Source organism: Hylobates moloch, unplaced genomic scaffold (assembly GCF_009828535.3).
Source record: "Hylobates moloch isolate HMO894 unplaced genomic scaffold, HMol_V3 SCAFFOLD_19, whole genome shotgun sequence".
Taxonomy (NCBI): Eukaryota; Metazoa; Chordata; class Mammalia; order Primates; family Hylobatidae; genus Hylobates; species Hylobates moloch.
This window is the reverse complement of record NW_026652294.1, coordinates 74,141,532-74,168,739: the sequence shown is the minus strand read 5'-3', so window position 1 is coordinate 74,168,739 and position 27,208 is coordinate 74,141,532. Positions and strand designations below refer to the sequence as shown.

Here is a 27,208-nt window from a genome sequence, read left to right as displayed (position 1 = left end):
TACAGGCACGTGCCACCACGCCCGGCTAAATTTTTTGTATTTTTAGCAGAGACGGGGTTTCACTGTGTTAGCCAGAATGGTCTCAATCTCCTGATCTCGTGATCCGCCCGCCTCGGACTCCCAAAGTCCTGAGATTACAGGGGAGAGCCACCGCGCCTGGCTCCCCTTCTCACATTTCTTCAGATCTTCCTCAGACACCCAACGACCTTAAAATCCCTCTAACCTTCTTTCTCTCAAAGCTTACTTTCTAGAAAGAGCTGATAAACTCATTCATACTAAAGTCTACAGGGTTGTAAATCTTAATCTATTATCGCTTAAAAGATACTTGTATCAATTTACACTAAAGGATGAAGCTCTAATTGTGGCGATTTAGTGATCAGAAAATCTAGTAGGGGAAATTCTCCCTACCCACAATCGGAGTAGATTCTACAATAGCAAAAAGGGTTCCAGGCTCACTTAATTTTAGGAAAGCTGATAAGAAGACCGCTTACAGCTGCGGAGGTACTGATTTGGTAAAGGGAGGGAAAGAGTTTGTATACGTGAGAGTGAAAAAATTGGGTAGAAAAATGGAAGAGAATCAGAAATTCACTTAGCAACACCAAATATATTTGGCACCACTAACCTAGTTTCTTCTATGTTTGCCTTTCCAATCCGCTGGACTTTAGGGGATGGACCGCCCACTTGCTCCCCAGAACGGCTCCCGGGTCCGGTTCTCAGTCCTAATTACTGCACCAAGCCTCCCTGCTCCAGGGCCTGTGGTCACAGAGCAAGTCCCAAGGATCAGAAGTAAAATTCTAAGAGAAATCACCATCTCCTTGCGCAGGGAACACTCCCAAGCCCAGGATCCACAGACAAATCACCTCCAGCGACTCGAAGAGGAGAATTAATAATCCCTATGGGGGCACTGGAGGCTCCGCGTGAAAGTTTCCAAAGCCCTGTTCTGCCCAGGACTCCTTTCTCTCCTCCCAGAGGCTTCGGGCTTTCGCGGCTGCTGGCACATCCCAGCCTGCGTAGCGGAGCAAGAGGGACCTAAGGCAGGATCAGCTTCCCCCAACTCGAAAGGGCACCCGTTCTCCAGGTGCCGGCACTGGAAATAGCTGGTGTGGAGAATGGAGAGGGAGACGTGCAGGATGAAGTCCGCGCCAAGGAGGGCAGTGACTCCGCCTCTCTGGGTTAGGGACAAAAGAAAACCCTTAACCCAAAGACCTAGCATGAGTGGGGCGTGGAAAGCGAGACAGACTCCAGTGGAAGGCTGTGGGGCGGGACTCAGGGTTCCCGGAAAGGCCGCCCCAGCTCCTGCCGCAGCGCTGGGCGCCCTACCACGCCTGCTCCCTAGGGACCCCGGGCGTCCCACGCGCGCCCCCACCCTCCTTCCCGGGCCAGCCGCTCCTCCCTCCTTCCTCGCTGGTTGGCCCGGGTGCCGCAGAGCGCGGCGGCAGCAGGAGGAGCCGGGCGCGCCTGCCACGCAAAACCACCGGGCTGGCAGGGCGGCAGGCGCGGTGCGCGATCCCGGGTGGCGGCGGCGGCAACGGCGGTGGTGACGGCGGCGACTGCAGCGGTCAGCTCTCACCTCTCCCCTGTGCACCCGCATCTCGCCGCGCCGCCAAGCAGCCAGCAGTCCCCGGGTCGCCCAGCCCACGCGCGCACGGCCGAGCCCAGCGCACGATAACGGCGACAGCCATGGGGAAACCGGCGAGGAAGGGATGCGAGTGGAAGCGCTTCCTGAAGAATAACTGGCTGCTGCTGTCCACCGTGGCCGCGGTGGTGCTAGGTGAGCGGCGCGGCGGGTGGGCGATGCGCTCACCCTCACGCGCTCTCTGCGCCCAGGCCGCGTGCGGCTTGAGGGTGGGCTTGGCGCTAGCGCACTCCATGCAGGGTCCCTCGATGCCCCCTCGGCCTTAGCCTCGGGCCTCCCGCGGGGGCTGTTCCCCCAAGAGCTCTAATTACTGCACACCAAGAACAAAGCTCCTCTGGGACTCCCATTTGAGTGCTCCTTGAGCTGCTGGTTCCTGCTCTACCCAAAATGATCAAAGAGGCTTGGGGATAGAAAGGGAAGCAAGTAGCTCTTGGTTCTGCTCGTTTGAAAACAGGGTTCGATTTTTTCCTTTGTTAATCCCGCACCGTATCTCCCCCTATCACCGCCACCTTCCTCACCCCACACCCCCAGCCTCCCTGCCCGGACAGAGATTGAGTGTGGGTTACAGTTCTCAGTCGAATTAGAAGAGGCACCTTGGCCTCCGGGATGGGCCGGACCCTTGGGGGAGGGAGGTTGAGAACGCTGTCGCCGCTCATCCTGGGCAGTGCGTGGAAAGGTGCCTTCCCACGCGGCGAGCGCCGACTGCCTGCACCCGGGCTCTGAAAAGCTGCCAGATTCGTGCCTGAATTCTGGGATGTGCCATTGTGGCCCGCGGGAGGTCATGAGGGAAGAGAGCTAAGAGAACTCATCAGTCTCCCCTCCTGCCTTCCTTGCTCTTCACGTTGTTTTTGTATTTAAAATAATGTTTAAGCCATCCTTGCCTGTTTTTAAACAAGGGTGTATTTAAGTGATCCACCCCTCACAGATCACTGGACCAGGTGGATGTCTGAGCCATTGCTCAGAGGTATGAGTTATTCCTATTTAGATTCTGATTTTTTGCCAAGGTTGTGTGTTTCTAGCTCCAGCCCGGGGATGCACTTCCTTGGGATCAGGGCCATATCTGTCGCCTTTCCCGTGATAGCTCCTCAGCAGGTGAGGGCTGTTGTACCCTCTGAGGAATGTGGATTCCTCGGCAGGCTCCACCTTCCCCTTGGAAACTGCAGCTGTGTTTGCTGAAAAGGCAAGTGGGGACAGCTTGTTTCCTCCCAACCTCAGGTACCTTCCTCTCCAACTGCTGCTCCTAAATCTCAGAATATATGGTGTTGCCTGCTTCCCCTCCGAACCGCCCCCTCCGCTCAGGGTGGGGATAGGGCAGGGAAATGGCCTTTGGAAGTTAATGGGATTCTTGGGGTCAGATTGGATTCTCCAGAACCGTGGGCAAAGGAAAGTCAGGTTTCTAGTAAATAAATAACATCCCGGAATGGCCCTAGCAGAGGCTATTTGTAGGAGGAAAGGAGAGAAGGAGAGAAGCAAATCTTGACTATTTCCCCCAAGAAGTGCCAAGTGGTTTTGGAACTTTTTTTTTTTTTCGGTTTTGGACATTTTTAAGGGAAAGTTTATCCTACTCCACCATATTTAAACAGCATATGCTACAAAGAACGACTTGATTTCCTTTAGGCCAAAGAGAAGAGATGGCTTTGTTTGTTTTCCTAGTGATAAGAGTCGAGGATTAATTGTTAAATCTCTTTTTGAAGACTTTGAGAGAGGCCAGGGAGAGGTGGCTGACGCCTATAATACCAGTTACTCGGGAGGCTGAGGCAGGAGAATTGCTTGAACCCAGAAGGCAGAGGTTGAAGTCAGCCAAGATTGTGCCACTGCACTCCCGCCTGGGTGACAGACCGAGAATCCACCAAAAAAAGAAAAAGGACTTTTAGAGGGCCAGGCACAGTGACTCACACCTATAATCCCAATATTTTGGGAGGCCAAGGAAGGAGGATTGCTTGAGCCCAGGAGTTGGAGACCAGGCTGGGCAACATGGCAAAACGCCGTCTCTACAAAAAAGTACAAAAATCAGCGTGATGGTGCACATCTGTAGTCCTAGCTACTTGGGAGGCTGAGGTGGGAGGATCACCTGAGCCCAGGGAGGTTGAGGCTGTAGTGAGCTGTGATCGTGACACTGCACTCCAACCTGGGCAACAAGAGTGAGACCTGTCTAAAAAGAAAAAAAAAAAAGACTTTGCAGGATAAACATTGGCTTGTGTCTCCCTCCTGATTCCCTGTGGAAGTGGAGTTATCCTGCCTTTTCAGCATGGGGCTCTCCAGAGATACTCACTTGCCGCCCAAGTGTTGCACACCACTGGTCAGCATGCGATTCACTAGACACTGGTTTGGAAAAGGTTTTAAGCAATTGTTCCCTGGCCTTTGGAATCAGTTGCATGAATAAGAAGTACATGCCCATTTTGCACACATGGCCTTTGGTCTCAGATGGGCACTTTCCTCCAATTTTAATGTGTGTGAGCCCCAAGAGCTTGGTTTGAGTACTTTTCTCCAGAAAGGAATGTCGCCACTTAAAAATCAAGCGTCCAGCTGAAATCTTCCTAGATATTTGTTCCTTCAGATGGCAACAAAGGGCAGTCCTGCTTCTGGTCTGAGAAGTCTCAAACCTAGACCACCCCCAATATGCCCATTAACAGGGGTCCTTTTCTTTTCCTTTTTCTTCAGGGTACCCTGCCTGAGTGGAAAATCATACTTGTTTGTTTAGTCTGTAAGGGCTGATTTGTTTAACTGACAGTGAAATTCCAGTGACTTATAACAGTGGCACTGAGTCTATTCATAAACCCTTGCTAGATCATGATAGTAAGAGCTTATTTTATAACTGCCTTAACTGATCCAGAAAAATCGCAAGAGCTCTGATGCAGCCTCCCTTTTGGACTTTTCAGCATGTGGAACTTAAAGAAGAAAAAAACTGTGAAATTTTTTTTTTTTTTTTTTTTCACCAGCCAGTAATTTTTTTTTGTTTTTTAGTAGAGAGGTTTTCACCGTGGTCTCGATCTCCTGACCTTGTGATCCGCCCCCGAGCCTCCCGTGAGCCACCGCGCCCGGCCCGAAATTTATTAACTATCATGACAAAACATCTTCTTCTGATTATAGCCGTTCAAATGTTTGGTCTCTGACCAGGTGCAGTGGCTCACACCTATAATCCTAGGACTTTGGAAGGCCAAGCAAGGTAGGAGGAATGAGTGAGTCCAGGAGTTTGCGACCAGCCTGATCTCATCTCTATTTCTAAAAAAATCATTTAAAGAAATAATAATGCAATAAAATGTTCAGTCACTACTATAATTCAGTAGCCCTAATACTTTAAAATATTTGAGTATAGAAATAAGGGGCAAAGATTTTTATGAGCCAGCTTAAAGCCTGATTTTTCAAGATACAGCACATGAGGGGAAATGTAATAAGGGTCATCTTTATTAGGTGTGGAAGTTCACTCTTTTCATGGACAAGGAAATGCTAAGAACTAAGCATTTCTCAAATTCTTGTTCACAAGATAGAGGGATTGAACAGTTAGGTGACCATCTTTGTTAATTTCTGTGACACCCTACATGGTCCTGAAAATAATATCTCGGATTTTCACAGGAAAATCCTCTGCTGAAATACCACTAGGAACACTTTCACGGCATTCATTACAGTTCTTACAGGCTTATTCTCTGCTTCCATAGAATGGTAGAATGAGCACAGAGCCTGCAGTGAAGAGTCCTTGGGATGTGAATTCTGGTAGTATCAAGCTCTATCATGTAGGCAAATTGTGTATTCCCTACAAGCCTCAGTTTCCTCATCTGGAAATTGGAGATATTTGTTATTACGTCATTTGTTATTAGAGGTGTGAAAAATACTCAGTTGTGTGGCTGGCATATATTCAGCACTCAATAGTTGTTATTTTAAGGTAAATCTGAATAATTTGATTATGAGAAAATTAGTATTTTCTTATGAAATAAATTCATGTCTCTTTGTGTCCTGCTTAGTGTCCCGCCTGTAATTTAGGGTGATTCAAGTGTTTTGATGACCTGCTCTGTCTGAGCTAATAACTGTCTCTGTAGTATTATTCATTTCTTTAAAGGGGAAATGGAAAGAATGAATCATTTTGTTTTGTGCCCCACAGGCTAAGCCTCAATTCATTTAAATACAATATTTAAATATATAATTTATATAAATATAATTTAAGTATGTAAATTCTGAAGGAAGGTTTTATGCTCTAAGTGGGAATTCTGTCCAAGCAGAATTACTGAGTGAGAATTCTGCCAGCCTTCTGATTCGGGTCATCCAATGATGATTATATAGTATATGACGTTGTTAAGGCACTTCTTATATCCTCACCCTATTCACAATATAATACCTAATCTTTCTCTCCAGACCAGTTATGTGATTACTTCAATCATTTGAAAAATCTGTGATTTCAACTTAGAGCTATTCAGAAAAAGCAATAGGTATTGGCATTTACATGACAGAGCTGGCGAGCTTATTCATTCTAAATTGTTTTCTTTGGAGCACTAAGGAAGCAATCATGCATAGATTCTGATTCCATTATCTAAAATCAGAAACAGCTCCTTCATGGTCTTAGTAATACCCTTGCCCAGCCTCGTGTCTCCACCCTGGAGCTCATGTAGCGTGCATCTGGCGGTGCTAATTTGAGACACAGCATAGGCTTTCCCGCTCTGTCTGTGAAGCCCCTGAGGACAGGGCCCAGCGGCAGTTCACGCTGGTTCCAGGCCCAGCCCCTCACCTGCATAGAACCTTGTTTCAGCAGTGTTTGGGAATATCCCTGTAATAATCAACACTTAAGCCATTCATTCATTTAACAGATATGTATCAGACACCCACTGTGCACCAGGGATTGTTCTAGAGCCGGGTCACACAGCATGTCCTCATGGGACTTAATGTTCAAGTAGAGAGAGGTAGACCATAAATAGAATACATAGGTAACCTACTGTATAGAGCATGTTAGATGAGAATAGTGTTCTGCAGTAGTATAGAGCAGGGAGTGGGCTGGCAAGGTAGGGGGTTGCAATTTTAAACAGGGTGACTGGGGAGGCCATACTGAGAAGGTGACAGTTGAATCAAGACTGAGGAGAGGTGAAGGAACAAGTTGCACAGGTGTCTGGGGAGCATCCTAGTTTGTGTGAGAAACATCGAGTAGAATGAGGGAGGGAGAGAGTAGGAGGAGATGAAGTGGAGGGGAGGCTGGGGGCAGAACAACAGGATGGTTCAGGTCCAAGGTCCAGGAAAGGGGAGATGGGTGCCTCAGCTGAGCAGCCAGGAGTGGAACAGAATGAAAACACAGCTGCTTGAGGTTAACCTGCAGGGCTTGGCTGGATGTGGTCCAAGAGAGAAGGCGGTGGCTGTCTCTAGCAAAATAGAGAGTCCTGGAAGGAGCACCGACTTGGAAAAGAACATGGCATGTTCCATGGTGGCCATGTTGAGTTCGAGGAGCCAGAGGCATGTTTGGGTAAAGGTAGGCAGCAAACACCTGGCTAAGTGAGCCTGGTGCTCAGGAGACAAATGTGGAGTGGAGTGTCGACTTAAGAGAGCATGTCAGGGACCTGGTTAAGGCTTTGGGAATGAATGAACCTATCCTGGGAGAAAAGGGAGAAGAGAAGACCAAAGACAGAGTTCTGGACAACCTCAACATTGGCGGTCTGGGAAGAGAAGGGGCCCACAGGAGAAACCAGACGTGGTGTGATAGAAATTAAGAACAGGAACAGTGATCGGTGAGAGGCTCAGGGGCAGGAGTGAGGGGCTCTGAGGAGGATGTTCAACAGCATTGGGGATACAAAGGACAGGGATGTGACCTTCTGGGATGTGAAATAATTCAGAGAAAGTGGAAGTCACGTTTAAGATCCAGAGAGTATTTCCTTTTCTTTCTTTTTTTAAGAGACAGGGTCTCGTTTTGTTGCCCAGGCTGGTCTTGAATGCCTCGCTTCAAGCTATCCTCCTGCCTCAGCCTCTCAAAGTGCTAGGATTACAAGTGCAAGCCACAGCACTCAGCCTTGTTTTGTTTTGTTTTTGTTTTTTGTTTTTTAAGGAGACTTGAATCTGACTGAACCTGAAGAGATCATTAAAAATAAAAATGCAGCTGAGCATGGTGACTCATGTCTGTAATCCCAGCACTTTCGGAGGCGAAGATGGGAGGATTGCTTGACGCTAGGAGTTCAAGACCAGCCTAGGCAACACAGCAGGACCTCTGTCTCTGCAAAATAAAAATTAAATTAGCCAGGCATGATGGTGCGTGCCTGTAGCCCCAACTACTTAAGAGACTGATGTGGGAAGATCACACGAGGCCAGGAGTTCCAGGCTGCAGTGAGCATGATCACATCATTGTACACTCCAGCCGAGGTGACACAGCAAAATCCTGTCTCTGAAAAATAATAATAATAAATGCAGGAGAGAGAGAAAACAATGAATGCTGTTGGGGGGAGTGAGGCCTGGGACAGTAGAAGACAGCGTGAAGTGGAGGGACCTGGTTGGGGACTGGCCAGAGAACAGGACTTTTTACTCCTGAGATGGAAGGGAGGAGTTAAGGGTGAAGCATTGTATTCCTTTCCTGTGGCTGCCCTAACAAATTACCACAGACTGGGTGGTTTAAAAAAACAGAAATTTTTTTTTGAAACTTATGTATCCATTACTCTGTGCCAAGTACTGTTCTGAGTGCTATATAGGTATTAAACCATTTAATCTTTCCATCAAGCATATTTTCAGGAAACTGAGGCACAGACAGTTAAGAAACTTGCCCAAGGTCAAGGGCAGAGCTGGGATTCAAACCCTGGAAGTCTGGCTCTAGAGACTCTGCTTCTAACCACTATCCTCTCCTGCTGCTGTGTGATATTTATTACCCTATATTCTGATTTTTCTGCCTGCCTCACCAATTCATGAACCCTGAGGGAAGGAATTTTGTGTTACTCTTCTCTGTGCCCACAGTACCTATCACAGTGCACAGTAGGGTGAATACATTTGTTGAATTGCTGAGCCATTTATGACCCAGAGAGTTAATAAAAGGTTGTCCTTGTTTGTCAAGGGAACAAATGAGCCTAAAGCTTAAATCAAACTCTATTACCTCCATAAATTCTCCTCTGCTGGTTTCAGCCCCCTCTGATCTGTGTCAGCAACATAGATTAACACTTAATGAATCTATGTAAATATCAAGCATGTTAATCTTTTCTTTCGCAAAACCAGATTACAGACCCCTTGAGGTCCCTCTTATTACATTTCACAGGCACTAAAAAATAAAATGAGACCATAAAGTAATGAGACTGACTCTTAACTATTTTTTTAATTTTTAAAAAAGTATATCTGGTACCTATACTCTCTGAGTCTTTATTTCTTATTAACAAGAAAGGGATTTAGATTAGCTGGGAGAGCAAAGAAGATTCTATTCATGCATCTACTACCATTTATAGGTAGTGGACTATCTGGTAGGATCTTTGTTGAAAAAGAGTTGAAAACAAAAGTCTGAAATTGATTACTGCTGTCTGCCACTGGCTTAGGATCCGGGAACTAGTGGTATGTGTGCTGAGTAATTGTTGACTTGGGTTATAAAACCTCTGAGAGGCCTTCTAGCTTTAAGAACCTTTAGCTTTATGACTGTATATTCATTCCTCAGTTCATTGCTAGGAGCCAGAGGAACTCTTCTGTAAGGAGCTAAGGGGGGTTTAAAGGGCATTACAGGATGATAAAATGACCTAGACATTGAGTCAACTGTTCTGTGTTTGAACTGCTGATCAGTGACATAGGGATAATAATGTAAATTGTATATGGGGCTATTACCATGGTAATATGTTCTATGTCAGTATTATTAGTTTATTACAACAATAATAGAAGGTCTAATATATGTATATTTTTGGACTTTATATGTCTCTAATTTAAAATATTTGCAAAGTACACAATACTCCAAAAACACTAAATAAAATAATAGTTTCTTTAAAATGACAGCAATAGCCTTGTTCCTATATCCTCAAAACCAGTGATTTCCACAACAATAAATAATCAGTTTGACATAGGGAAAACAAAAAAAAGCATAGTTATTCATATATAATGGGGACTTTTGCTTTTAATGAGGAATATAGCTTTATGTTTATATATTTCTGAAAACTGATGAAAACAGACAAGTTTGCTAGTTTTGTCATACATATTTAATTTGTATTAATATATTTTTTCCATAGCATGCCACAGACATGACAATATTAGCAAAATAATGAGCACTACTACTTGGTTTCCATAATATTTTCTAGAAATTTGGGAGTTGCTAGTGAGTTAAGTTCATTTGAAAAAATATATATATATGTGATGTGTGTGTGTATATATATGATATTGCTTATACTTTCTCTAAAATACTGAGAGATATGTGGTCTCTGTCTCTATATATATTACATGTATACATACATATACATATGTATGTATTATATACATAATATATACGTATATATATATTATGTATCTTTTTTTTTTTTTTGAGACCAAGTCTCACTCTGTCACCTAGGCTGGAGTGCAGTGGCGTGATCTCGGCTCACTGCAACCCCTGCCTCCCAGGTTCAAGCAATTCTTCTGCCCCAGCCTCCCGAGTAGCTGGGATTACAGGTGCCCACCACCACACCCAGCGAATTTTTGTATTTTTAGTAGAGACAAGGTTTCACCATGTTGGCCAGGCTGGTCTCGAACTCCTGACCTCAGGTGATCCACCCACCTTGGCCTCCCAAAGTGCTGGGATTACAGGCATGAGTCACCGGGACAGGCCATATATTATGTATCTCTATCTATCTTATCTCCTCAGTTAAGTACCTTAAAGAAGAGATCCTTCTGGCCTCGCCAAAGTTCTACATATTAAAGAATTAGGAAAAGAAACTGGGCTTTGAATGCTTATGCCCGGTGTTTTCATTTTTGCAACCAAGTCAGAATCAGATTTGAAGCATCACTGAAATCATTCTGATTTTTGGTTGTTCTATGCAAGGTATCAAGTCTATCAAAACCCCAAACAAAATGATCTAAACACAAAATTATAAAATGAATCTTTAAAATGATTTTACATATTAGACTCTGCACATGCAGGTTGGTATATACAATCTTAATGCCTCCTATGAAGAAGACTGAATATAAACTGCTAACGGTTGGCAAATATTGAATATCTTGTTAGATGTTGCTTAATTTAAAATATGGTGTTTTATTTAGTACAGTAAAACTACAAAATTGAAGTTGCTCACCTGTTAAAAATTTGAGCACTTGGCATAAGAAATAAAGAAAGCTTCAAATGAAAACACGCTGTGTAGAAAATTTTCGTGTGCAAATTCAGAAAGTGGTGGAGCTCAGGTGGGTAAAGCCTGGGTTATGTCAGACAAGGTAGGATTAGGAATCAGTTGTTGAGAGCGTGCATGCGTGTGAGAGCACTTGCTTATAAAGACAGAAAGCTTTCCACATTAATTACTTGTGAGAAATTGTGATTACCTTTCACAGAGCCGAGACTGAAAATAACTGTCCTAGGGAGTCCGTGACACACTGGCCTATTGCCAGGGAAGCTGTGTTCGCCTGAGGTATTGCAAATTTCCTGTGTCGCTGGAGATTTGGGGTCACAGATGCTGTGACAACTCAAGCACTCTCGAAGAAAATGAACTAATTTTAGATGACATTGAGTGACCCATTTAAAATCCCCGTAGCAGTGTCTATTAAAGTAGAAAGTGTTTTAAATGGCCTTTTCTATTTTGTTTGTTTTATTTTGAGACAGAGTCTCACTGTGTCACCCAGGCTGGAGTGCAGTAGTGCGATTTCGGCTACTGCAACCTCCACCTCCCAGGTTCAAACAATTCTCCTGCCTCAGCCTCCCGGGTAGCTGGCAGTACAGGTGCCTGCCGTGACAGCTGGCTAGTATTTTCTATATGTTTACTAGAGATGGAGTTTCGCCATGCTGGCCAAGCTGCTCTTGAACTCCTAACCGCAAGTAGTCTGCCCGCCTCGGCCTCCCAAAGTGCTGAGATTACGGGTGTGAGCCACCACGCTGTGCCCAAGAGATTGATTTAGAAAGAGTTAATACATTATACTTGCTGAGGAACAGCCCCAAACTGCAACAAAGAGTACTCTGTTATAATTAGTACACCCCACAGTAACACCTCTGTTAATGGAAAGGAAGTGTTTCAGTGACTCACGCTTTTTCAGAAATGTTACTACTTTACTTTGAAAATTATGTGCTGACTGCCTGTTCCATTACCAAAGGTAGAATATTTCCTTTCCAATAAATAGTCCTATACTTTCTGGGATGGACAGATCTCATCCCAGCTCACAGGTGCTTCACGTTCCTCTCCCAGGCCCAGCCTCAGCTATGTGAGCTCCGGGCAGCCGTCCCCACTCAGCCAAGACAGGGAGGGATACAGTGCCTTGTTCTCTACCACTAATCCCCAGACCCAGCTCTGAGAAGATAAGATGTCCCACCAGTCCTGCACTCATGCTGAGGTCACCACTCCTGAGCCCTTTCTTAGTCTCAGAGTCCCTGTGTCCAACACAGGACAATTGTCACAGCAGATCTCCGCATGTCTAGGAAGGCTCTTGATAGTAGAAAGTGTTTTAAATGGCCTTTTCTATTTTGTTTTGTTTTGAGACAGAGTCTCACTCTGTCACCCAGGCTGGAGTGTAGTAGTGTGATCTCGGCAACTGCAAACTCCACCTCCCAGGTTCAAACAATTTTCCTGCTATCATCATGTGACTCTCTGCTTGGTCTGCATGTTGAAGCAATAGTGGCCTTTGGGACTGGAACTTGGCTTCAGAAACACCCTCAGAGAGGGTCCACATGGCCACACGGTGTGTTTATTCTTATAATCTCTCTGAGACAACTATTTGGGTATAACACTTCCAGATGGTTAAAACTACAGCACTTCGGCCAGGCACGGTGGCTCACGCCTGTAATCCTAGCACTTTGTGAGGCCGAGGCAGGCAGATCACCTGAGGTCGGGAGTTCAAGACCAGCCTGACCAACATGGAGAAACCCCGTCTCTACTAAAAATACAAAATTAGCCAGGTATGGTGGTGCATGCCTGTAATCCCAGCTACTGGGGAGGCCGAGGCAGGAGAACTGCTTGAACCCGGGAGGTAGAGGTTGTAGTGAGTCGAGATCACGCCATTGCACTCCAGCCTGGGCAACAAGAGCGAAATTCCATCTCCAAAACAAAACAAACAAACAAAAAACTACAGCACTTACTCAACCAAGGGGGAAATCCTTATAGGAGAGAGCTTAGGTGAGATTGTACATTTGTTTTTCTACCACTGTTCTATTGCTTAAGAGTTACCTAGTTACTTATAATTCAGTAAGGAATTAAGTCAACAACAAAAAATGCACCATCACCAGAAATGCCTAAACTACAGAGAGCCTAATCTCTGAGCCTCTCCCCATTACTGGAAAATAAACTGATACTGCTCAACTTCTGTGGGTATCTCAAAGACTTGTTTTCTGAGCCACTTAGCCACTTTGCAGGTTTCATTTACGATTTCCCCAAATTATGGGCCAGGCACAGTGACTCACACCTGTAATTCTAGCACTTTGGGAGGCCAAGGCATACAGATTGCTGGAGCCCAGGAGTCCGAGACCAGCCTGGGCAACATGGTGACACCTCATCTCTACAAATAATACAAAAATTAACCGGGTGTGGTGGCTCACACCTGTAGTGCCAGCTACTGAGGGGGCTGAGGTGAGAGGATCACTTGAGCCCGGGAGGTTGAGTCTGCAGTGAGCCAAGATCACACCACAGCACTCCTGCCTGGGTGACAGAATGAGACCCTGTCTCCAGAGGAAAAAAAAAAAAAGATTCCCTGAAGTATGAGACATTGAGAGAAAGTGAGAGTGACATATTTTCTCCCTTGAAAAGTTCTCTTTGGCTAACCAACCCTAATATCAATACTTATTGAGAGCTTACCACAAGTTTTATGTACATTTACCTCCCATTTGACCCTCAGTACATTGAGTTAGGGGGTTTCCATTTTACTAGATGAGGAAACTGAAATTTACAAGGCTTAGGTCATGTAGCTGAGCACACAGAGCAAGGATTAGCACCCAGGACTGTCTGATTCCAAAGCTTAGGTTACTAATTATTAATCATTAAGCAAGTCTTCTTCCTTCCTAGTAAACCTTGATACACCTACACCTAATTGGTAGTTAGAACCATGCTTGCAGACAGGCTTCTTTCTTGCAAAGTAGCCAAATAAAGCCTATTCTCCTCCTTCTTGCTTCATCCTTTGTCAGTCTTGTAGCTCCTTTATTGCGTGTGGTTAGTCTTTTCCCCTACACTTCTCCTACATAAACCTTCTGTTTGAGCTTGAATTCTAGTGGAACTCATCTAGTTGCTTTCCCAGAACTGTTGTACTTTCATGCCCTAATGCTTTTGCTCAAATGTTTCATTCACTGTTATCCTGCCTATCCTTGAAGATGGATCTAATGACCACTTTTATGTTGTAGACTTCTCTGACTGCAGTTGGAGATAATCTCCCTTCTCTGCATTCTTAACCCTTGATTTATATGCATAAATTATCACCATGAGCGCCACCATTCCCACATCTGTTCTGTGGCAGACATCACTAATTCATTACAGTACTCTTCACTGCTGAGCTCTGTCATGGCCTCAGAATCCTTGAAACTTTGCTCCAGGCAACCACTGTTAATCAAACAGAATTGGCGCATAAGATGAAAAGTATTGTTTGTTGCTGGAAAAAGTTTATTCATTTGGCAATCAATTAGGAACTGAATTTAAATTGAGCAAGTACTGATGTTACTGATAAGAGAGGCAGAGTCAAAGTCTGTGTTTTGTCCTCTCAGTCCATTGGTGGCAATACATGCACAATCACTAACGTGATCCTGAGTGTGGTAAATGCTGCAAGGAGGCTGCAGCATGCTGTGGGCCTTCAAAGAAGAAAGGTGCAACTGGGAAAGTTCCTGGAGGAGGCCATAATTGGAATGGCCTTGAGCAGGTGTGGGAGGATTTCTGGGCTTGAAGATTGGAATGAGCAAGTCTGCATAAAGGTGATGATACCAGTAAGGAGGGCTTATCATCTTAGGTTCAATTTCAGTATTACATGGAACTATAATTTAATATATGTGTTGCTGTGCTTTGGCACTTTTTCTTACCTGTTTCCTAAGGACAAGAATGCACTACTACACAGGTCTGTCACATCATAGCATCCAGCACTGTACTTACTTCACAGGAGAAGCCCTCAAATATTTTTGGCTGATTACAACCTTCTTCACTGAAGAATTAAAACAAGTAAATCTTTGATGAACCAATCCCATTGATCCCCTAGAAGCCCACTCAGTTGTATGGGTTTTTGAGTGAACATGAGGAACTCTTATGCTACGCTAAGTCATCCCAAACATACTTAACTCCTGGATTGGGGACCCCAGAAGACCCAGAAGAGGAGCAAGTCTGGTTACTAACAGTTTTGAAGCCATTTTGTCGTGAGCACAGCATGGCCCTGAAGCTCCCAGACTGGAGAGCATCTCTATACCCTAAGGAAGATCTGATGTTCTCAAGAAACCAGCACCATTCAGTGAACTTATTTCTGGATTTTCCCCCTCCAAGTATCCTTTCACATCCTTATCCAAATTCTGCCCATTTCTCTCCCTGTCTGGAGATTATTTCTATGATAAGAAATTAATTAGCCTGTCTGTGCTACCTGTTCCAGGAGACTTTCTGTGTGGGTAAACACTAGATGTGGTCATCAGAGTGAAAGTAAGTTTTTACTTTTTTATTAGCAAAAGTTAATTGTCAACCAGGAGATGTAACAGGCTTGCTCCATTTCTGCTGCCGCTTCATGGATTTCTTTCTTGCATGTGGAGAATTTCCTGAGGTTTCACCAGACTGAAGAGATTCTGAGTTCTATGAAGTGATGGAGATAAAGATCTTGTTGTCATAAAACAGCAAAGAGCGCTGTGATTGGGTTTGAAAGATTTTTGATTGTGTTATGGACAGTGCTCTTACTGGTTTTTAAAAAGTTGATGTTTTCTTCTGTGTAAATTTAAATAATTTCTTTAAAGGCAGTAAGCTTTTATATTTAATATACCTTTCACTGTGCAATCACAACAGGAAGATTTTCTAAATTAGACATCTTTACCTTGAAGAAGAAAATTGTCTGTTTCAGTGTCTTTTTGTAGCAAGATTGACCAAAACAAGTGGTAAATAAGTCTGTAATATTTAACTGTCATGAAATACCTTTGCTAATAAGGAAATGGCCTCAGTTTGGATTATGTGGAGTTTCGTGTGTGCGATGTGGGGGTGTATGTGTACATATATGTGTATATATATATATATATATATATATATATTTTTTTTTTTTTTTTTTTTTTTTAGATAGAGCGTCACTATGTCGCCCAGGCTGGAGTGCAGTGGCATGATCTTGGCTCACTGCAACCTCTGCCTCCCAGGTTCAAGCAATTCTCCTGCCTCAGCCTCCCAAGTAACTGGGATTACAGATGTGCAACACCACGCCTGGCTAATTTTTTTATATTTTTAGTAAAGATGGGGTTTCACCATGTTGGCCAGGCTGGTCTCAAACTTCTGACCTCAGGTGATCCACCCGCCTTGGCCTCCCAAAGTGCTGGGATTACAGGGGTGAGCCACCGCACCGGCCTATATTTCCTTTTTTATACTGGATAGCAATATAGGGTCTTGTCTTTCACATTTTAAGTTCAGAGAACAGTTTGTCCTGACCACACATATGTTACCAGTATAACGTTTTATGAAGGTTTAGAAATGAGCTCCCAGAAAAATATTTTAATATCTACAAATAATTTGAGGATGTGTCTCATTTTAGCATCAATGCTAAGTTGTGCCTTGTAGATTTCCATTGGCTCTACATGCAAAAGATTAAGTTAGTTAGAATGAGGAAGATATTTTTAATTACTATGAAATTCTTTTTGGGTTTTTTTGGTGGTTGTTTTTCTGTTTTGGGAAGGTGTCTCACTGTTACCCAGGCTGGAGGGCAGCGGCATGATCTTGGCTCACTTCAACCTTCGCCTCCTAGGTTCAAGCAATTCTCCTGCCTCAGCCTCCCGAGTAGCTGGGATTATAGGCATGTGCCACCACGCCCAGCTGATTTTTGTACTTTTATTTTTTTGAGATGGAGAGTCTCTGTCACCCAGAATGGAGTGCAGTGGCACCAACTCAGCTCACTGCAACCTCCGCCTTCTGAGTTCAAGCAATTCTCCTGCCTCAGCCTCCCAAGTAGCTGGGATTACAGGTGCCCACCACCATGCCTCGCTAATTTTTGTATGTTTTTAGTAGAGGGGGTTTTCGCCATGTTGGCCAGGCTGGTCTTGAACTCCTGACCTCAAGTGATCCACTTCACCTCTGCCTCCCAAATTGCTGGGATTACAGGCACCCGCCGTCTGACTTAATTTTTGTACTTTTAGTAGAGACGGGGTTTCGCCATGTTAGCCAGGCTGGTCTAGAACTCATGACCTTAAGTGATCCACCCACCTCAGCCTCCCAAAGTGCTGGGATTATAGGCATGAGCCATCAGGCCCATTCAAATTACTAAGAAATTCTATCCTGCAAGTGCTTTAGAATAACTTGCATTTTAAAGTACATTTGCACATTTTACATATTATGCTATATGGTTGTGTTTGGGTTTTGTGTATAGATGGCTTTTGTTATTAAGTGGAAAAGGCCTGAAATATGCTGTTCTATGTTAAGTAAATTGATATAACCTAAGAAAAGATCTTGTTGCCAATTCAGAAACCATAACCTTAGATAGCATGCCTGGGTCTCCTCTATATCTGGTTTAACATCTGCACTGAATATTGGTATTTTCCAATAATCTCCAACTAGCTTATTTATTTTGAAAAAAGATAGAAATCTACATCTACTTTTGCTTAAGTGGAAATAATTGAGTAATGCTTGGTTGCTTTTTTAACCTCAAGTCAGTAACTGCAAAAGACTGGACTTACTGCACCTAAGATCTAGAACCCTGAAGTTATCTAATCGGTGCTCATCACTGAGCTTGTGTAGGCTTCCTGAAGCCTATTCAGGGCCCTGTGTACCAGGGAAAAGGGTTGGCAGATCGCAGTGTGTGGAGTATGCAGCCAGTAATTCTTTCTTAGATTATCTCTCCCCTCTTAGAACCTCCCCTCATTTCCCAGGGAACATCTGTTTTCCATGAGGGCAGTACTAAGGGGGCTAAAGATTCTCACAAACTTATAATAAAAGATTCCAAGAGAAGGCCAGGCGCGGTGGCTCACACCTGTAATCCCAGCACTTTGGGAGGCCAAGGTGGGTGAATCACGAGGTCAGGAGATGGAGACCATCCTGGCTGACACGGTGAAACCCCCTTTCTATTAAAAATACAAAAAGAAAATATCTGAGTGTAGTGGTGGGCACCTGTAGTCCCAGCCACTCGGGAGGCTGAGGCAGGAGAATGGCGTGAACCCTGGAGGCGGACCTTGCAGTGAGCCAAGGTGGTGCCACTGCACTCCAGCCTGGGCGACACAGCAAGACTCTGTCTCAAAAAAAAAAAAAAAAAAAAAAAAAAAAACAGATTCCAAGAGTAAACAAAATCTTCAAGTGTTACTGTGCAAAGATTATACTCACCATGTTTGATTTTTTTGGTCTCTGGTGGTCATCCCAGATGCATTCACAGTCATTTCTGGACCTTTAATCTAATCCACTATTGTTATTAAATGAGCTGATCCACATGGAGTTACTTTTTGAAATCATAAAGCGCCTTATGAATGTTTGTTATTGTGTCTTAAATTCTTTAAATTCTTAAAATATGTCTTAACTCACTTAAAGATAAAAGTAAATGTTTCTGTGGTCCTTCTGGGAATGGGGAAAGTTACACCTCCACAAATGTTAAGAGAGAAGGGTGAACAGTTAGCAGGAAGAGCATTCAAGATGACACAAGTTTTGTAAGCAGACCTAAGGAACGGGCTGAAGAATGTCTTGGAGACCCAGGTACTTAGACTTGGCATTCCGGGTTCAGGGTTCATCCAGGAGTTCCAGGCTTGTGGCAGGTTTAGAAAATCCAGGATGATGGGCCACCTTCTTTCTCCCAGAGGTCAATCTGATCTTAAGTTGCACCTGACTAAAACCTGCTGCAGGAGAGATGGTCAGATTTTATTTACACACAGGGAGATGGCTTCCTAAGATTGTACAGTGAACCAAGAAGGTGTTTACAGGCATGTGAAACTGGCTATTGTAAAGAGGCAGTGATCTGGGACACGTGATGTTAGCTAAACTGGAGGAAAAGGTGTACCCTTCAAGCAGAGGATTCCAGGGCCTCTCCAAGCCGTACAAGTCTGAGCCAAGGGACAGAAATTCCATTAGTGGCTTGGAAGCCAAATATTTGCCCGGATACCGAGGAAGGGAAAGAGTGGAACGTGACCGTGGGAATAGATAAAGGGTTTTCACAGGAATGCAAACAAGATGATAGGCAGAATCACCCATGAGATTAGCAAACAAATCACTTTAAGAGGAAAAAAGTAGAATAAAGAGAGTCAACCACAGGTAGAAAATGCAAGACTTTGGAATCCACAAGTCAAGTCATAGATATGTATCTCGGGAAATAATCCAAGCACACATGCATGGGACTGATACACCTGTGGGAGAGTGAGAGTCTGGTTGTTCCGAGACTGGTAGATTCACCAACCTGCTGGGCTCTAAGCCAGTTGGATGTTTGCTTGAGAGACTAGATTCCTGTGGGCTGGTCCTAACTTTCCCAACTAACCTCACCCTCACTTGAGCCCAAAGGACTCCTAAGACTCCATCCCCAGGAGGCGTCCCCAGGTGAGGCGCTGGGCACTTGAATTGTCATGTGTACAGCACCACAGCCATTGTAAAAGGAGAACGTCTCACAAGTCAGGAGTTACTGGAGAGACTGTTTATGACACACTTCTGGGTTGGATGGCCCTGAGACAATCAATTCATCCACATGCCTGTGGCCCAGTTTTCATGCTTTGCTCATGACATCCTCCCTCGGTGATTTTCTCCTGCCTTTCATAATCAGGTTTGATGAGCAAAGGGTAGAAAGTGCAGTGGCTTCCTGGGCATGTGCATTAAATAGCAATTAAAATGCAGTCCTGGTTCAGCTCAATGCAGCAGGTGTCAATCAAACACCTACAGTGTGTCAAGCTTGATGCCAGGGGCGGTGGAGTACAGGAATGAGCAGACAAATGCTTCTGCCTTGGGAGCTTGAGATGAAAGGGAAGGAGAGCATGAATTAGACCTGTTTGAGGGGGTAATAGAAATTCAGATAAAACTGAGTAGGGTCCAGAGGAGAGATTCCTTCCACCTGATAAGAGAGCCTAGGAAAGGCTTTCTGGAGGAGGTGGCTTTTTAACGAGGCTTTTAACGAGGTGGCTTTTTAACGAGGGTAGGAGTTTATCAGGCAGAGATAGCGGCAAAGGGCTTTCAAGGGAGGGCGATCTGTGTGAACAAGAGTGTGAAAGCAAAAAAGCATGTAAGCAAAAAAGGCATGGAGCATCTTTAAGAAATAGCAAGGAGTCTGCTGTGACTGGATCTGCTGGGATTGGGGGTGTGAAGGATATGCAGGCCTGTATTGGTTAGGGACCTGGCAGGAAGCAGACTCAAAAGGGTTTCACTGAGCAGAATTGAATCAAGGGACTATTTATAGAGTTCAGCAGGGTAAAAGGAATCAGCAAGGGATGGTGAGGCACCCAGGGATGAATAACTGGGAAGCTATTAGCTCATCTAGGCCTGAACAGGCAAGGGAGGGTGATGAGGTTTCCACAGTACAGCGAGGGCTGAGTTGTGGCAGGGACCAAAAGGCAGGGCCTATGTGGCTGCAGAGGAACACAGGCGGAGGGCGGGAGAAAATAAAAAAAAAACTCAACCTCTGTCTCTTTCTACCATTAAGACCTACAGCTACTGCCTCTCATTTGCTAAACCCAGCCAAGACCAGAGGCAAGGAACCCTGGATCAGCCCTCCCAGTGCACAGAGCAGGACAAAGAAAGACAGAGGGTGAATCTGAGGGCAGATGGAGAGTGACCAGCACAGAGCCATATGGCATGAAGTGCCATGCTGAAGGGTTTTCTCAGGACATCAAGAAGTGTTGAAAAGATACAAAGTCTAGGAATGATGGCAGGGAAATTATTATTTATTTATTTATTTACTGAGATGGAATCTTGCTCTGTCCCCCAGGTTGGAGTGCAGTGGTATGATCTCGGCTCACTGCAACCTCTGCCTCCCGGGTTCAAGCAATTCTCTTGCCTCAGCCTCCCGAGTAGCTGGGATTACAGGCATGTGCCACCATGCCTGGCTAATTTTTTCATTTTTAGTAGAAATGAGGTTTTGCTATGTTGGCCAGGCTGGTCTCAAACTCCTGACCTCAAGTGATGCACCCACCTCGGCCTCCCAAAGTGCTGGGATTACAGGCGTGAGCCACTGTGCCCAGTCTATTTTGATGACATCTGGTGATACTGGTGGCTGCTGCTTAAGGGCATTATGGGAAATGAGAGGTAAGAATGGCTCCCACAGCCTCTAGCTATATACCAGCAGGACCATCTCCTGCTGTTCACACAAGCCTAGCCCTAGGCCTTCACATCTAGACAGCATTGCCCCTGCATCTACCAGTCTTTCTTCCATACAAGGAGGGCAAATGTGGCTGGTGGAGAAGTCACCTAAAATACCAGTGGCAGCTTCTCTGTCTCCCCACTATAATTTAGGACTCTTCTAATTGTAAGCAACAGAAAATCCAGTTCAAACAGGCTTAATCCAGAAAGGTGGAAGGAGGCGGGGGTGACATATAAAATTTATGGCTCAGGTACCATAAGAGTCTAGAAACAACACCTGGCTTCCAGTACAGGGGTTTAGTATCGTCTGGACCTGTTCTCTCTTTACATACAGTCTCTTTACACCTGTGTCATTTTCACTCCCAAGCAAGGCTCTTCCCTGGTGGTGATACAGCTGCCAGCACAGGTCAAGGTTTCTTTTTCCCAGTTCCACACCCAGCAGGAGACATAAAGTTTCTGATCCCTATTAGTTCAAACAAGACTCCATGGCCTTAACCTTAAGCTAACTCAGCCCTGAGTCAGAGCTCCATTCCTCAATATAGTCTTGGGACCAAAGGAATATGGTGATCTGATTGGCTAGACCGGGGTCACTCCCTCATCCTACCATGTTCCCCCAAGCTTCTGGACTACTTAGGGCTTCAGCTCCACTGTAAACAAATTGAGAGTTAGAAGGTGTGCTGTTCACTGCAGGGACAAGGGATACTGTCCCTTAACAAGAGCAACAAACCTGCCTTTTATCTGTTATGTTCCTGAGCTATTTCCTGAAAGCAATCAATACAACACTCATAAGTTAAATGTTATTGAATTCATAGTTACAAAAGCCAGTGAAGTCATTTAGTTATTAACCACACGGTTTGAAATTGATGGAATTGAGACAGAAATCACCTCAAAAGCTGAGAGAGGGTGTCATAGTCTGTCTGGCTGCTCTAACAACATCCCACAGACTACACAGCTTATAAACAACAGACATTTTTTTCTTACAGTTCTGGAGGCCAGGATGTCCAAGATCAAGGTGCCATTAGATTCTGTGTCTGCTGAGGGCCCACTTCCTGGCTCCTGAATGATGCCTTCTAGCTGTTTCCTCACACAGTCGAAGTGGCAAGGCAGCTCTCTGGCACTCTTTCATAAAGGCACTAATCCCATTCAGGAGGGCTCTGCCCTCATGACCTAATCACCTCTCAAGGGCCCCACCATCACACTGATGATTAGGTTTCAAAATATGAATTTGAAGGAGGACATACACATTCATACCATAGCAGAGGAGGATAAAAATTAAGCATGTTTTGCCTTAAACTCTTAAGAATTCTACACACACACACACACACACACACACACACACACACACACACACACACAAACTACACTACAGCTTATATTTAATGCTGAAAGTCTGAATGCTTTCCCCCTAAGAGCAGGAATAAGGCAAAGCTGTCCATTCTCACAATTTCTTTTGAATATCTCACTGGAAGCCTGAGCCAGTGCAACAAGGCAAGAAAAAGAAATAAAAGGCACATTGAAAAGAAAGAAATAAAACTGTCCCTGTTCACAGATGGCATGATTTTCTACATAGGAAATCCCAAGAAATTACAAAATAAATTTTAAGACTAATAAGTGATTTTAGCAGGGCTGCAAGATACAAGGTTAACACACAAAAATGACTTGCTATTTCTATATGCTAACAATGTACAACTGAAAATGGAAATTTAAATACATTGTGTGTCATAGCTGCAAAAAGTAAGGATTAGGTATGCTACAAAATATATATAGGATCTATACTCTGACAATTATAAAACACTGATGAAAGAAATCAATGAATGCCAAAGTAAACGGAGAGACATAAGTTGTTCATGGATTGGATGACTCAACATAGTAATGATGTCAGTTCTCCCATAATTGACGTATAGATTTAATGTAATTCTGATCTAAATCCCAGCAGGGATTTTTGTAGATATATTAGACAAGCTGATTCTAAAATTCATGTGGAGGCAGGGTGCGGTGGCTCGCACCTGTAATCCCAGCACTTCAGGAGGCTGAGGCGGGCAGATTCCTTGAGGTCAGGAATTGAACACCATCTTGGGCAACATGGAAAAACTCTGTGTCTACAAAAAAATACAAAACTTAGCCAGGCATGGTGGCATGCGCCTGTAGTCCCAGCTGCTTGGTAGGCTGAGGTGGGAGGATTGCTGGAGCCCGGGAGATCGAAGATGCAGTGAGCCATGATCACGCCACTGCACTCAAGCCTGGATGACAGAGTGAGAACCTGTCTCCAAAAAAAAACAAACAAAAAATAAAATTCATACGGAAAGACAAAGGCATTAGAAGAGCTAAAATAATTTTGAAAAAGAAGACAGTTGGAGGAATCATCCTATCTTATTTCAATATGGTTATCAAGATATCAAGTGTAATATTGGTGAAAAGGTAGTCATGGTAAAAACGGCAATTACTTTTGCACCAACCTAATAGAGCAATGAAGCAGAACAGAGATTCCAGAAATAGACCCACAGAAATATGCCCAGTTGGTCTTTTTTTTTTTTTTTAAATTGAGACAGGGTCTCACTCTGTCGCCCAGGCTGGAGTGCAGCAGCATGATCATAGCTCACTGCAGCCTTGAACTCCTGGGTTCAAGCAGTCCTCCTGCTTCAGGCTCTCAAAGTGCTGAGATTGCAGGTATGAGCCACTGTACCTGGCCCTCCAATTGATTTTTGACAAAGGTGCAAAAGCTATTCAAAGAGGAAAGGATAGTCTTTCCAACAAATGGTATTGAAACAATTAGACATCATATGCAGAAAAAAAAAATGAACCTCAACCTAAAATCACATTATATTCAAAAATTAACTCCAAAAGGAAAAGAGTAAGATATAAGACTTTTAGAAGAAAACACAGGGGTAAAATCTACATGAGCCGGAGTTAGGCAAAGAGATCTTAGATGCCAAAGCACAATTCATAAAAGAAAAAAATTGGTTAAGTTGGACTTTAAAAAATAAATGTCTTTCTCTCCAAAAGGCACTTAAGAGAATGAACAAACAAGCTACAGACTGGGAGAAAAGAATTGTAGATCACATATCCAACTTGTCTAAATTTGTATCCAGAATATATAAAGAAACTCTCAAAACTAAGTAATAAGAAAACAAATGATCAAACTTTAAAAATAGGCAAAACCTGAATAGACACTTCACCGAAGAGGGTATATTGATGGCATATAAACACATGAAAAGATGTTCAGCATCGTTAGCTGTTAGGGAAAAGTGAATTAAAACCACAATAAGATGCCAGTAAATACCTATTAGAGTGGCTAAAAAAAAAAAAATACAACACCAAGTGCTGATGAGGATGTGGAGCAACTGGTACTATTAAACATTGCTGATAGGGGACTATAAAATGGTACAGCCACTCTAAAAAACACTTTGGCACTTATCACCTTAAATACAGCTTTATGATATGGCACAGTAGTCCCACTCCTGTGTATAGGTGCTAGAGAAAGGAAAACATGTTCACACAAAAATCTGTATGTGAATGTTTATAGCAGCACTCTGCATAATCAATCCAAATGGGAGACAACTCAAATATTCTTCAATAAGTAAATAAACTACAGTCTATCCATAAAACGTGATCCCTTCAGCAAGAGAAAGGAACATACCATGGATACGTACAAAACTCAGATCAATCTTAGAGGCATTATAGTCAGTGAAAAAACCAGTCTCAAAACTTACATAGAATATGATTCCATCTGCATGATAGCCTCAAAAAGACAAAACCGCAGTGATGGAAAACAGACTAGTGGTTGCTAGAGGTTAGGAATGGAGAAAGGGTGTGACTACAAAGATACAGCATGAGAGAGCTCTTTGGCGCGATGGAGCTGTTCTATATTCTAATTTTGATGGTGGCTATAAGAATTTTAACATGTTAACCATAGAACTGTACACTAAAATAGTCAATTTTATCGTATGATCAACACATGTACACACACAAACATCCCCTTAAGAGTCAGTTGGTGCATACATGTCCGGTATTTGCAAGAGGGGGTCTGTGTTTACCGGTGGGGAATTCCTGTTTTCCGACCTGGGCCGGTTCACCCCTCCTTAGGCAACCTGGTGGTCCCCCGCTCCCGGGAGGTCACCATATTGATGCCGAACTTAGTGCGGACACCCGATCGGCATAGCGCACTACAGCCCAGAACTCCTGGACTCAAGCGATCCTCCAGCCTCAGCCTCCCGAGCAGCTGGGACTACAGGCACGCGCCACCGCGCCCGGCAGAATTCCTGTTTTCTACTGAGTTCTTATCCCTGCAAAGAGCAAAATCTTGAGTGGCCTGATGCTGCCGTAATTCCCACTGAGGATATCTGACCTAACTGTTTTGGGTATTGTTGGGTATGGAAGGTTCACTAACATCTTAAGATAACATCCACAGGGCCAGCCAGAGCCTCCCTGGTTATCTGGCTCAGGGACGCACATGTCACACGGATCATGGAGGAGGCTGGGAAGGCTTTCCAAATACACTTGGGCTGAGTTTTGAAGTCGCTGAAATGGTAATCAGATAAATGAGAGAGCAGAGGGAGCAATAAATAAAGGCTCAAAGACATGAGTGCAGGGCAGAACTGACTCAGTGGGCATGGTTGGGGTTGGGGCTAGGGTGGGTGAGGGAGCTTGCTGCCACCCTATGTTAGGGAACCACTGAAGGGGCTTTAAGCTGGAGAGTGACTCCACCAGATTTGCATCCTGGAAAGATAGCTCTGACTTAGTTTGCAGAATGAATTAGCAGAGACAAGATTGTATGCAGAAAGAGTTATAGGAAGTTGATGAAGGAGCCTTGGTGAGAAATGCAGCAGACCTGAACCAAGGCAGTGTCAGAGGGTAGAAGGGAAATAGATGAATTTGAGTTATTTGGCCAATAACATCAGCAGAACTTGGTATGTGGCATGGGACACAGCGTCAGTTGGAATGTTCCAAAAGTGTACCACTTCAGACCCAAACTGCTTCAATATATCTGCTGTATCAGTTATTTGCTGTGGGGTCTTAGACAAGTTATTTCATTTGCTTGCGCCTCAGTTTCTCACCTGAAAATGAAGTTACCTCATAGAGTTGTTGTGGAGATCAGAGTTAATTATACTTAGCCCAGGGTCTGGTACATGGTAAGCCCTCCAAAAATGTTTGCAAATAAAAACACAATTTAGGGATATCTATTTCTACGTAACAAATCACCCCCAAATTTAGCGGCTTAAAATAATAATGACCATATCATTATTGCTCACATTCTCTTTTGTGATTACAGGGAGCTGGTGGCTAGGGCTGGGATCATGTAAAGGCCATCACTCACTTGTCTTCTGACTGGGCTGGCAAGATTCAAGCAGCTGAGGCTCCTGTATCCCTTTTCTCGCTGACTCTCTCTGTCTCTCTTCCCTTCTCTCTCTCTCTCTGCCCCCCAACCCCCACCCCCACTATCCTCCCTCTTGCTCTGGTTTTCCCATGTTGTCTCTCCAGCATGGCAGCTTCAAGGCAGCTGGACTTCTTACATGATGCTTCAGGGCTTCAAAGTGAGTGTCCCAAGAAGAAAACTAATCAGATGCTGGCCTCTTCTAACCTAACTCGGGTTTCACATAGCCTCACTACTGCTGCATTTTGTCTATCAAGGTGATCACGAAGGCCAACCCAGCTTCAAGAGACAGGGACAGAGCTTCCATTTTCTGATGGGAAGAGTATCAAATATTCTATAGGCCTATTTTTAAACTACCAGGGGACCCAGGATGAAAAGTCTGAGGTTTTCTAAAGGGAGGATAGATAAGTTTAATTTTCCTTTGTTGGGTCTCATGTGCAGGTATCCAGATAGAGTTCCAGCAGGTAATTGTATATTGAGTTTGTCACTGGGGAAACAGCATGAGGCAACAGATAGAGATGGAAATGGAAGCTCTAAAAGCAGATGGGATCCCTGTGGGAGAGTGTGCTGCCCAAGAAGAGGGTGGAAGACAAACCCTTGATGAACATCAACATCAGTGTGAAGCACAATGTCAAAGGTGGAGAGATGAGAACTTATCCAGCTGGCTGAGTTCCTCTAGACATCCAACTGGTTTCGCTCCTAGAGTACTGCAGTCTGAGA

At 44.2% G+C, this 27,208-nt stretch overlaps 2 protein-coding genes across 3 annotated transcripts in view; one reads left to right on the top strand and one right to left on the bottom strand.

Moving 5' to 3' along the window:
* The window catches only part of SPATA6L (spermatogenesis associated 6 like), a 252,007-nt gene that overhangs the window by 79,791 nt on the left and 145,008 nt on the right, over positions 1–27,208 (bottom strand). The gene's annotated exons all lie outside the window — the stretch shown is intronic.
* The window catches only part of SLC1A1 (solute carrier family 1 member 1), a 96,431-nt gene continuing 70,663 nt past the window's right edge, over positions 1,441–27,208 (top strand). The window contains exon 1 of the mRNA XM_032138028.2: positions 1,441–1,771. Coding sequence (XP_031993919.1) covers positions 1,681–1,771 — 91 coding nt within the window. The 5' untranslated portion in view covers positions 1,441–1,680. The remainder of the gene's footprint in view (positions 1,772–27,208) is intronic.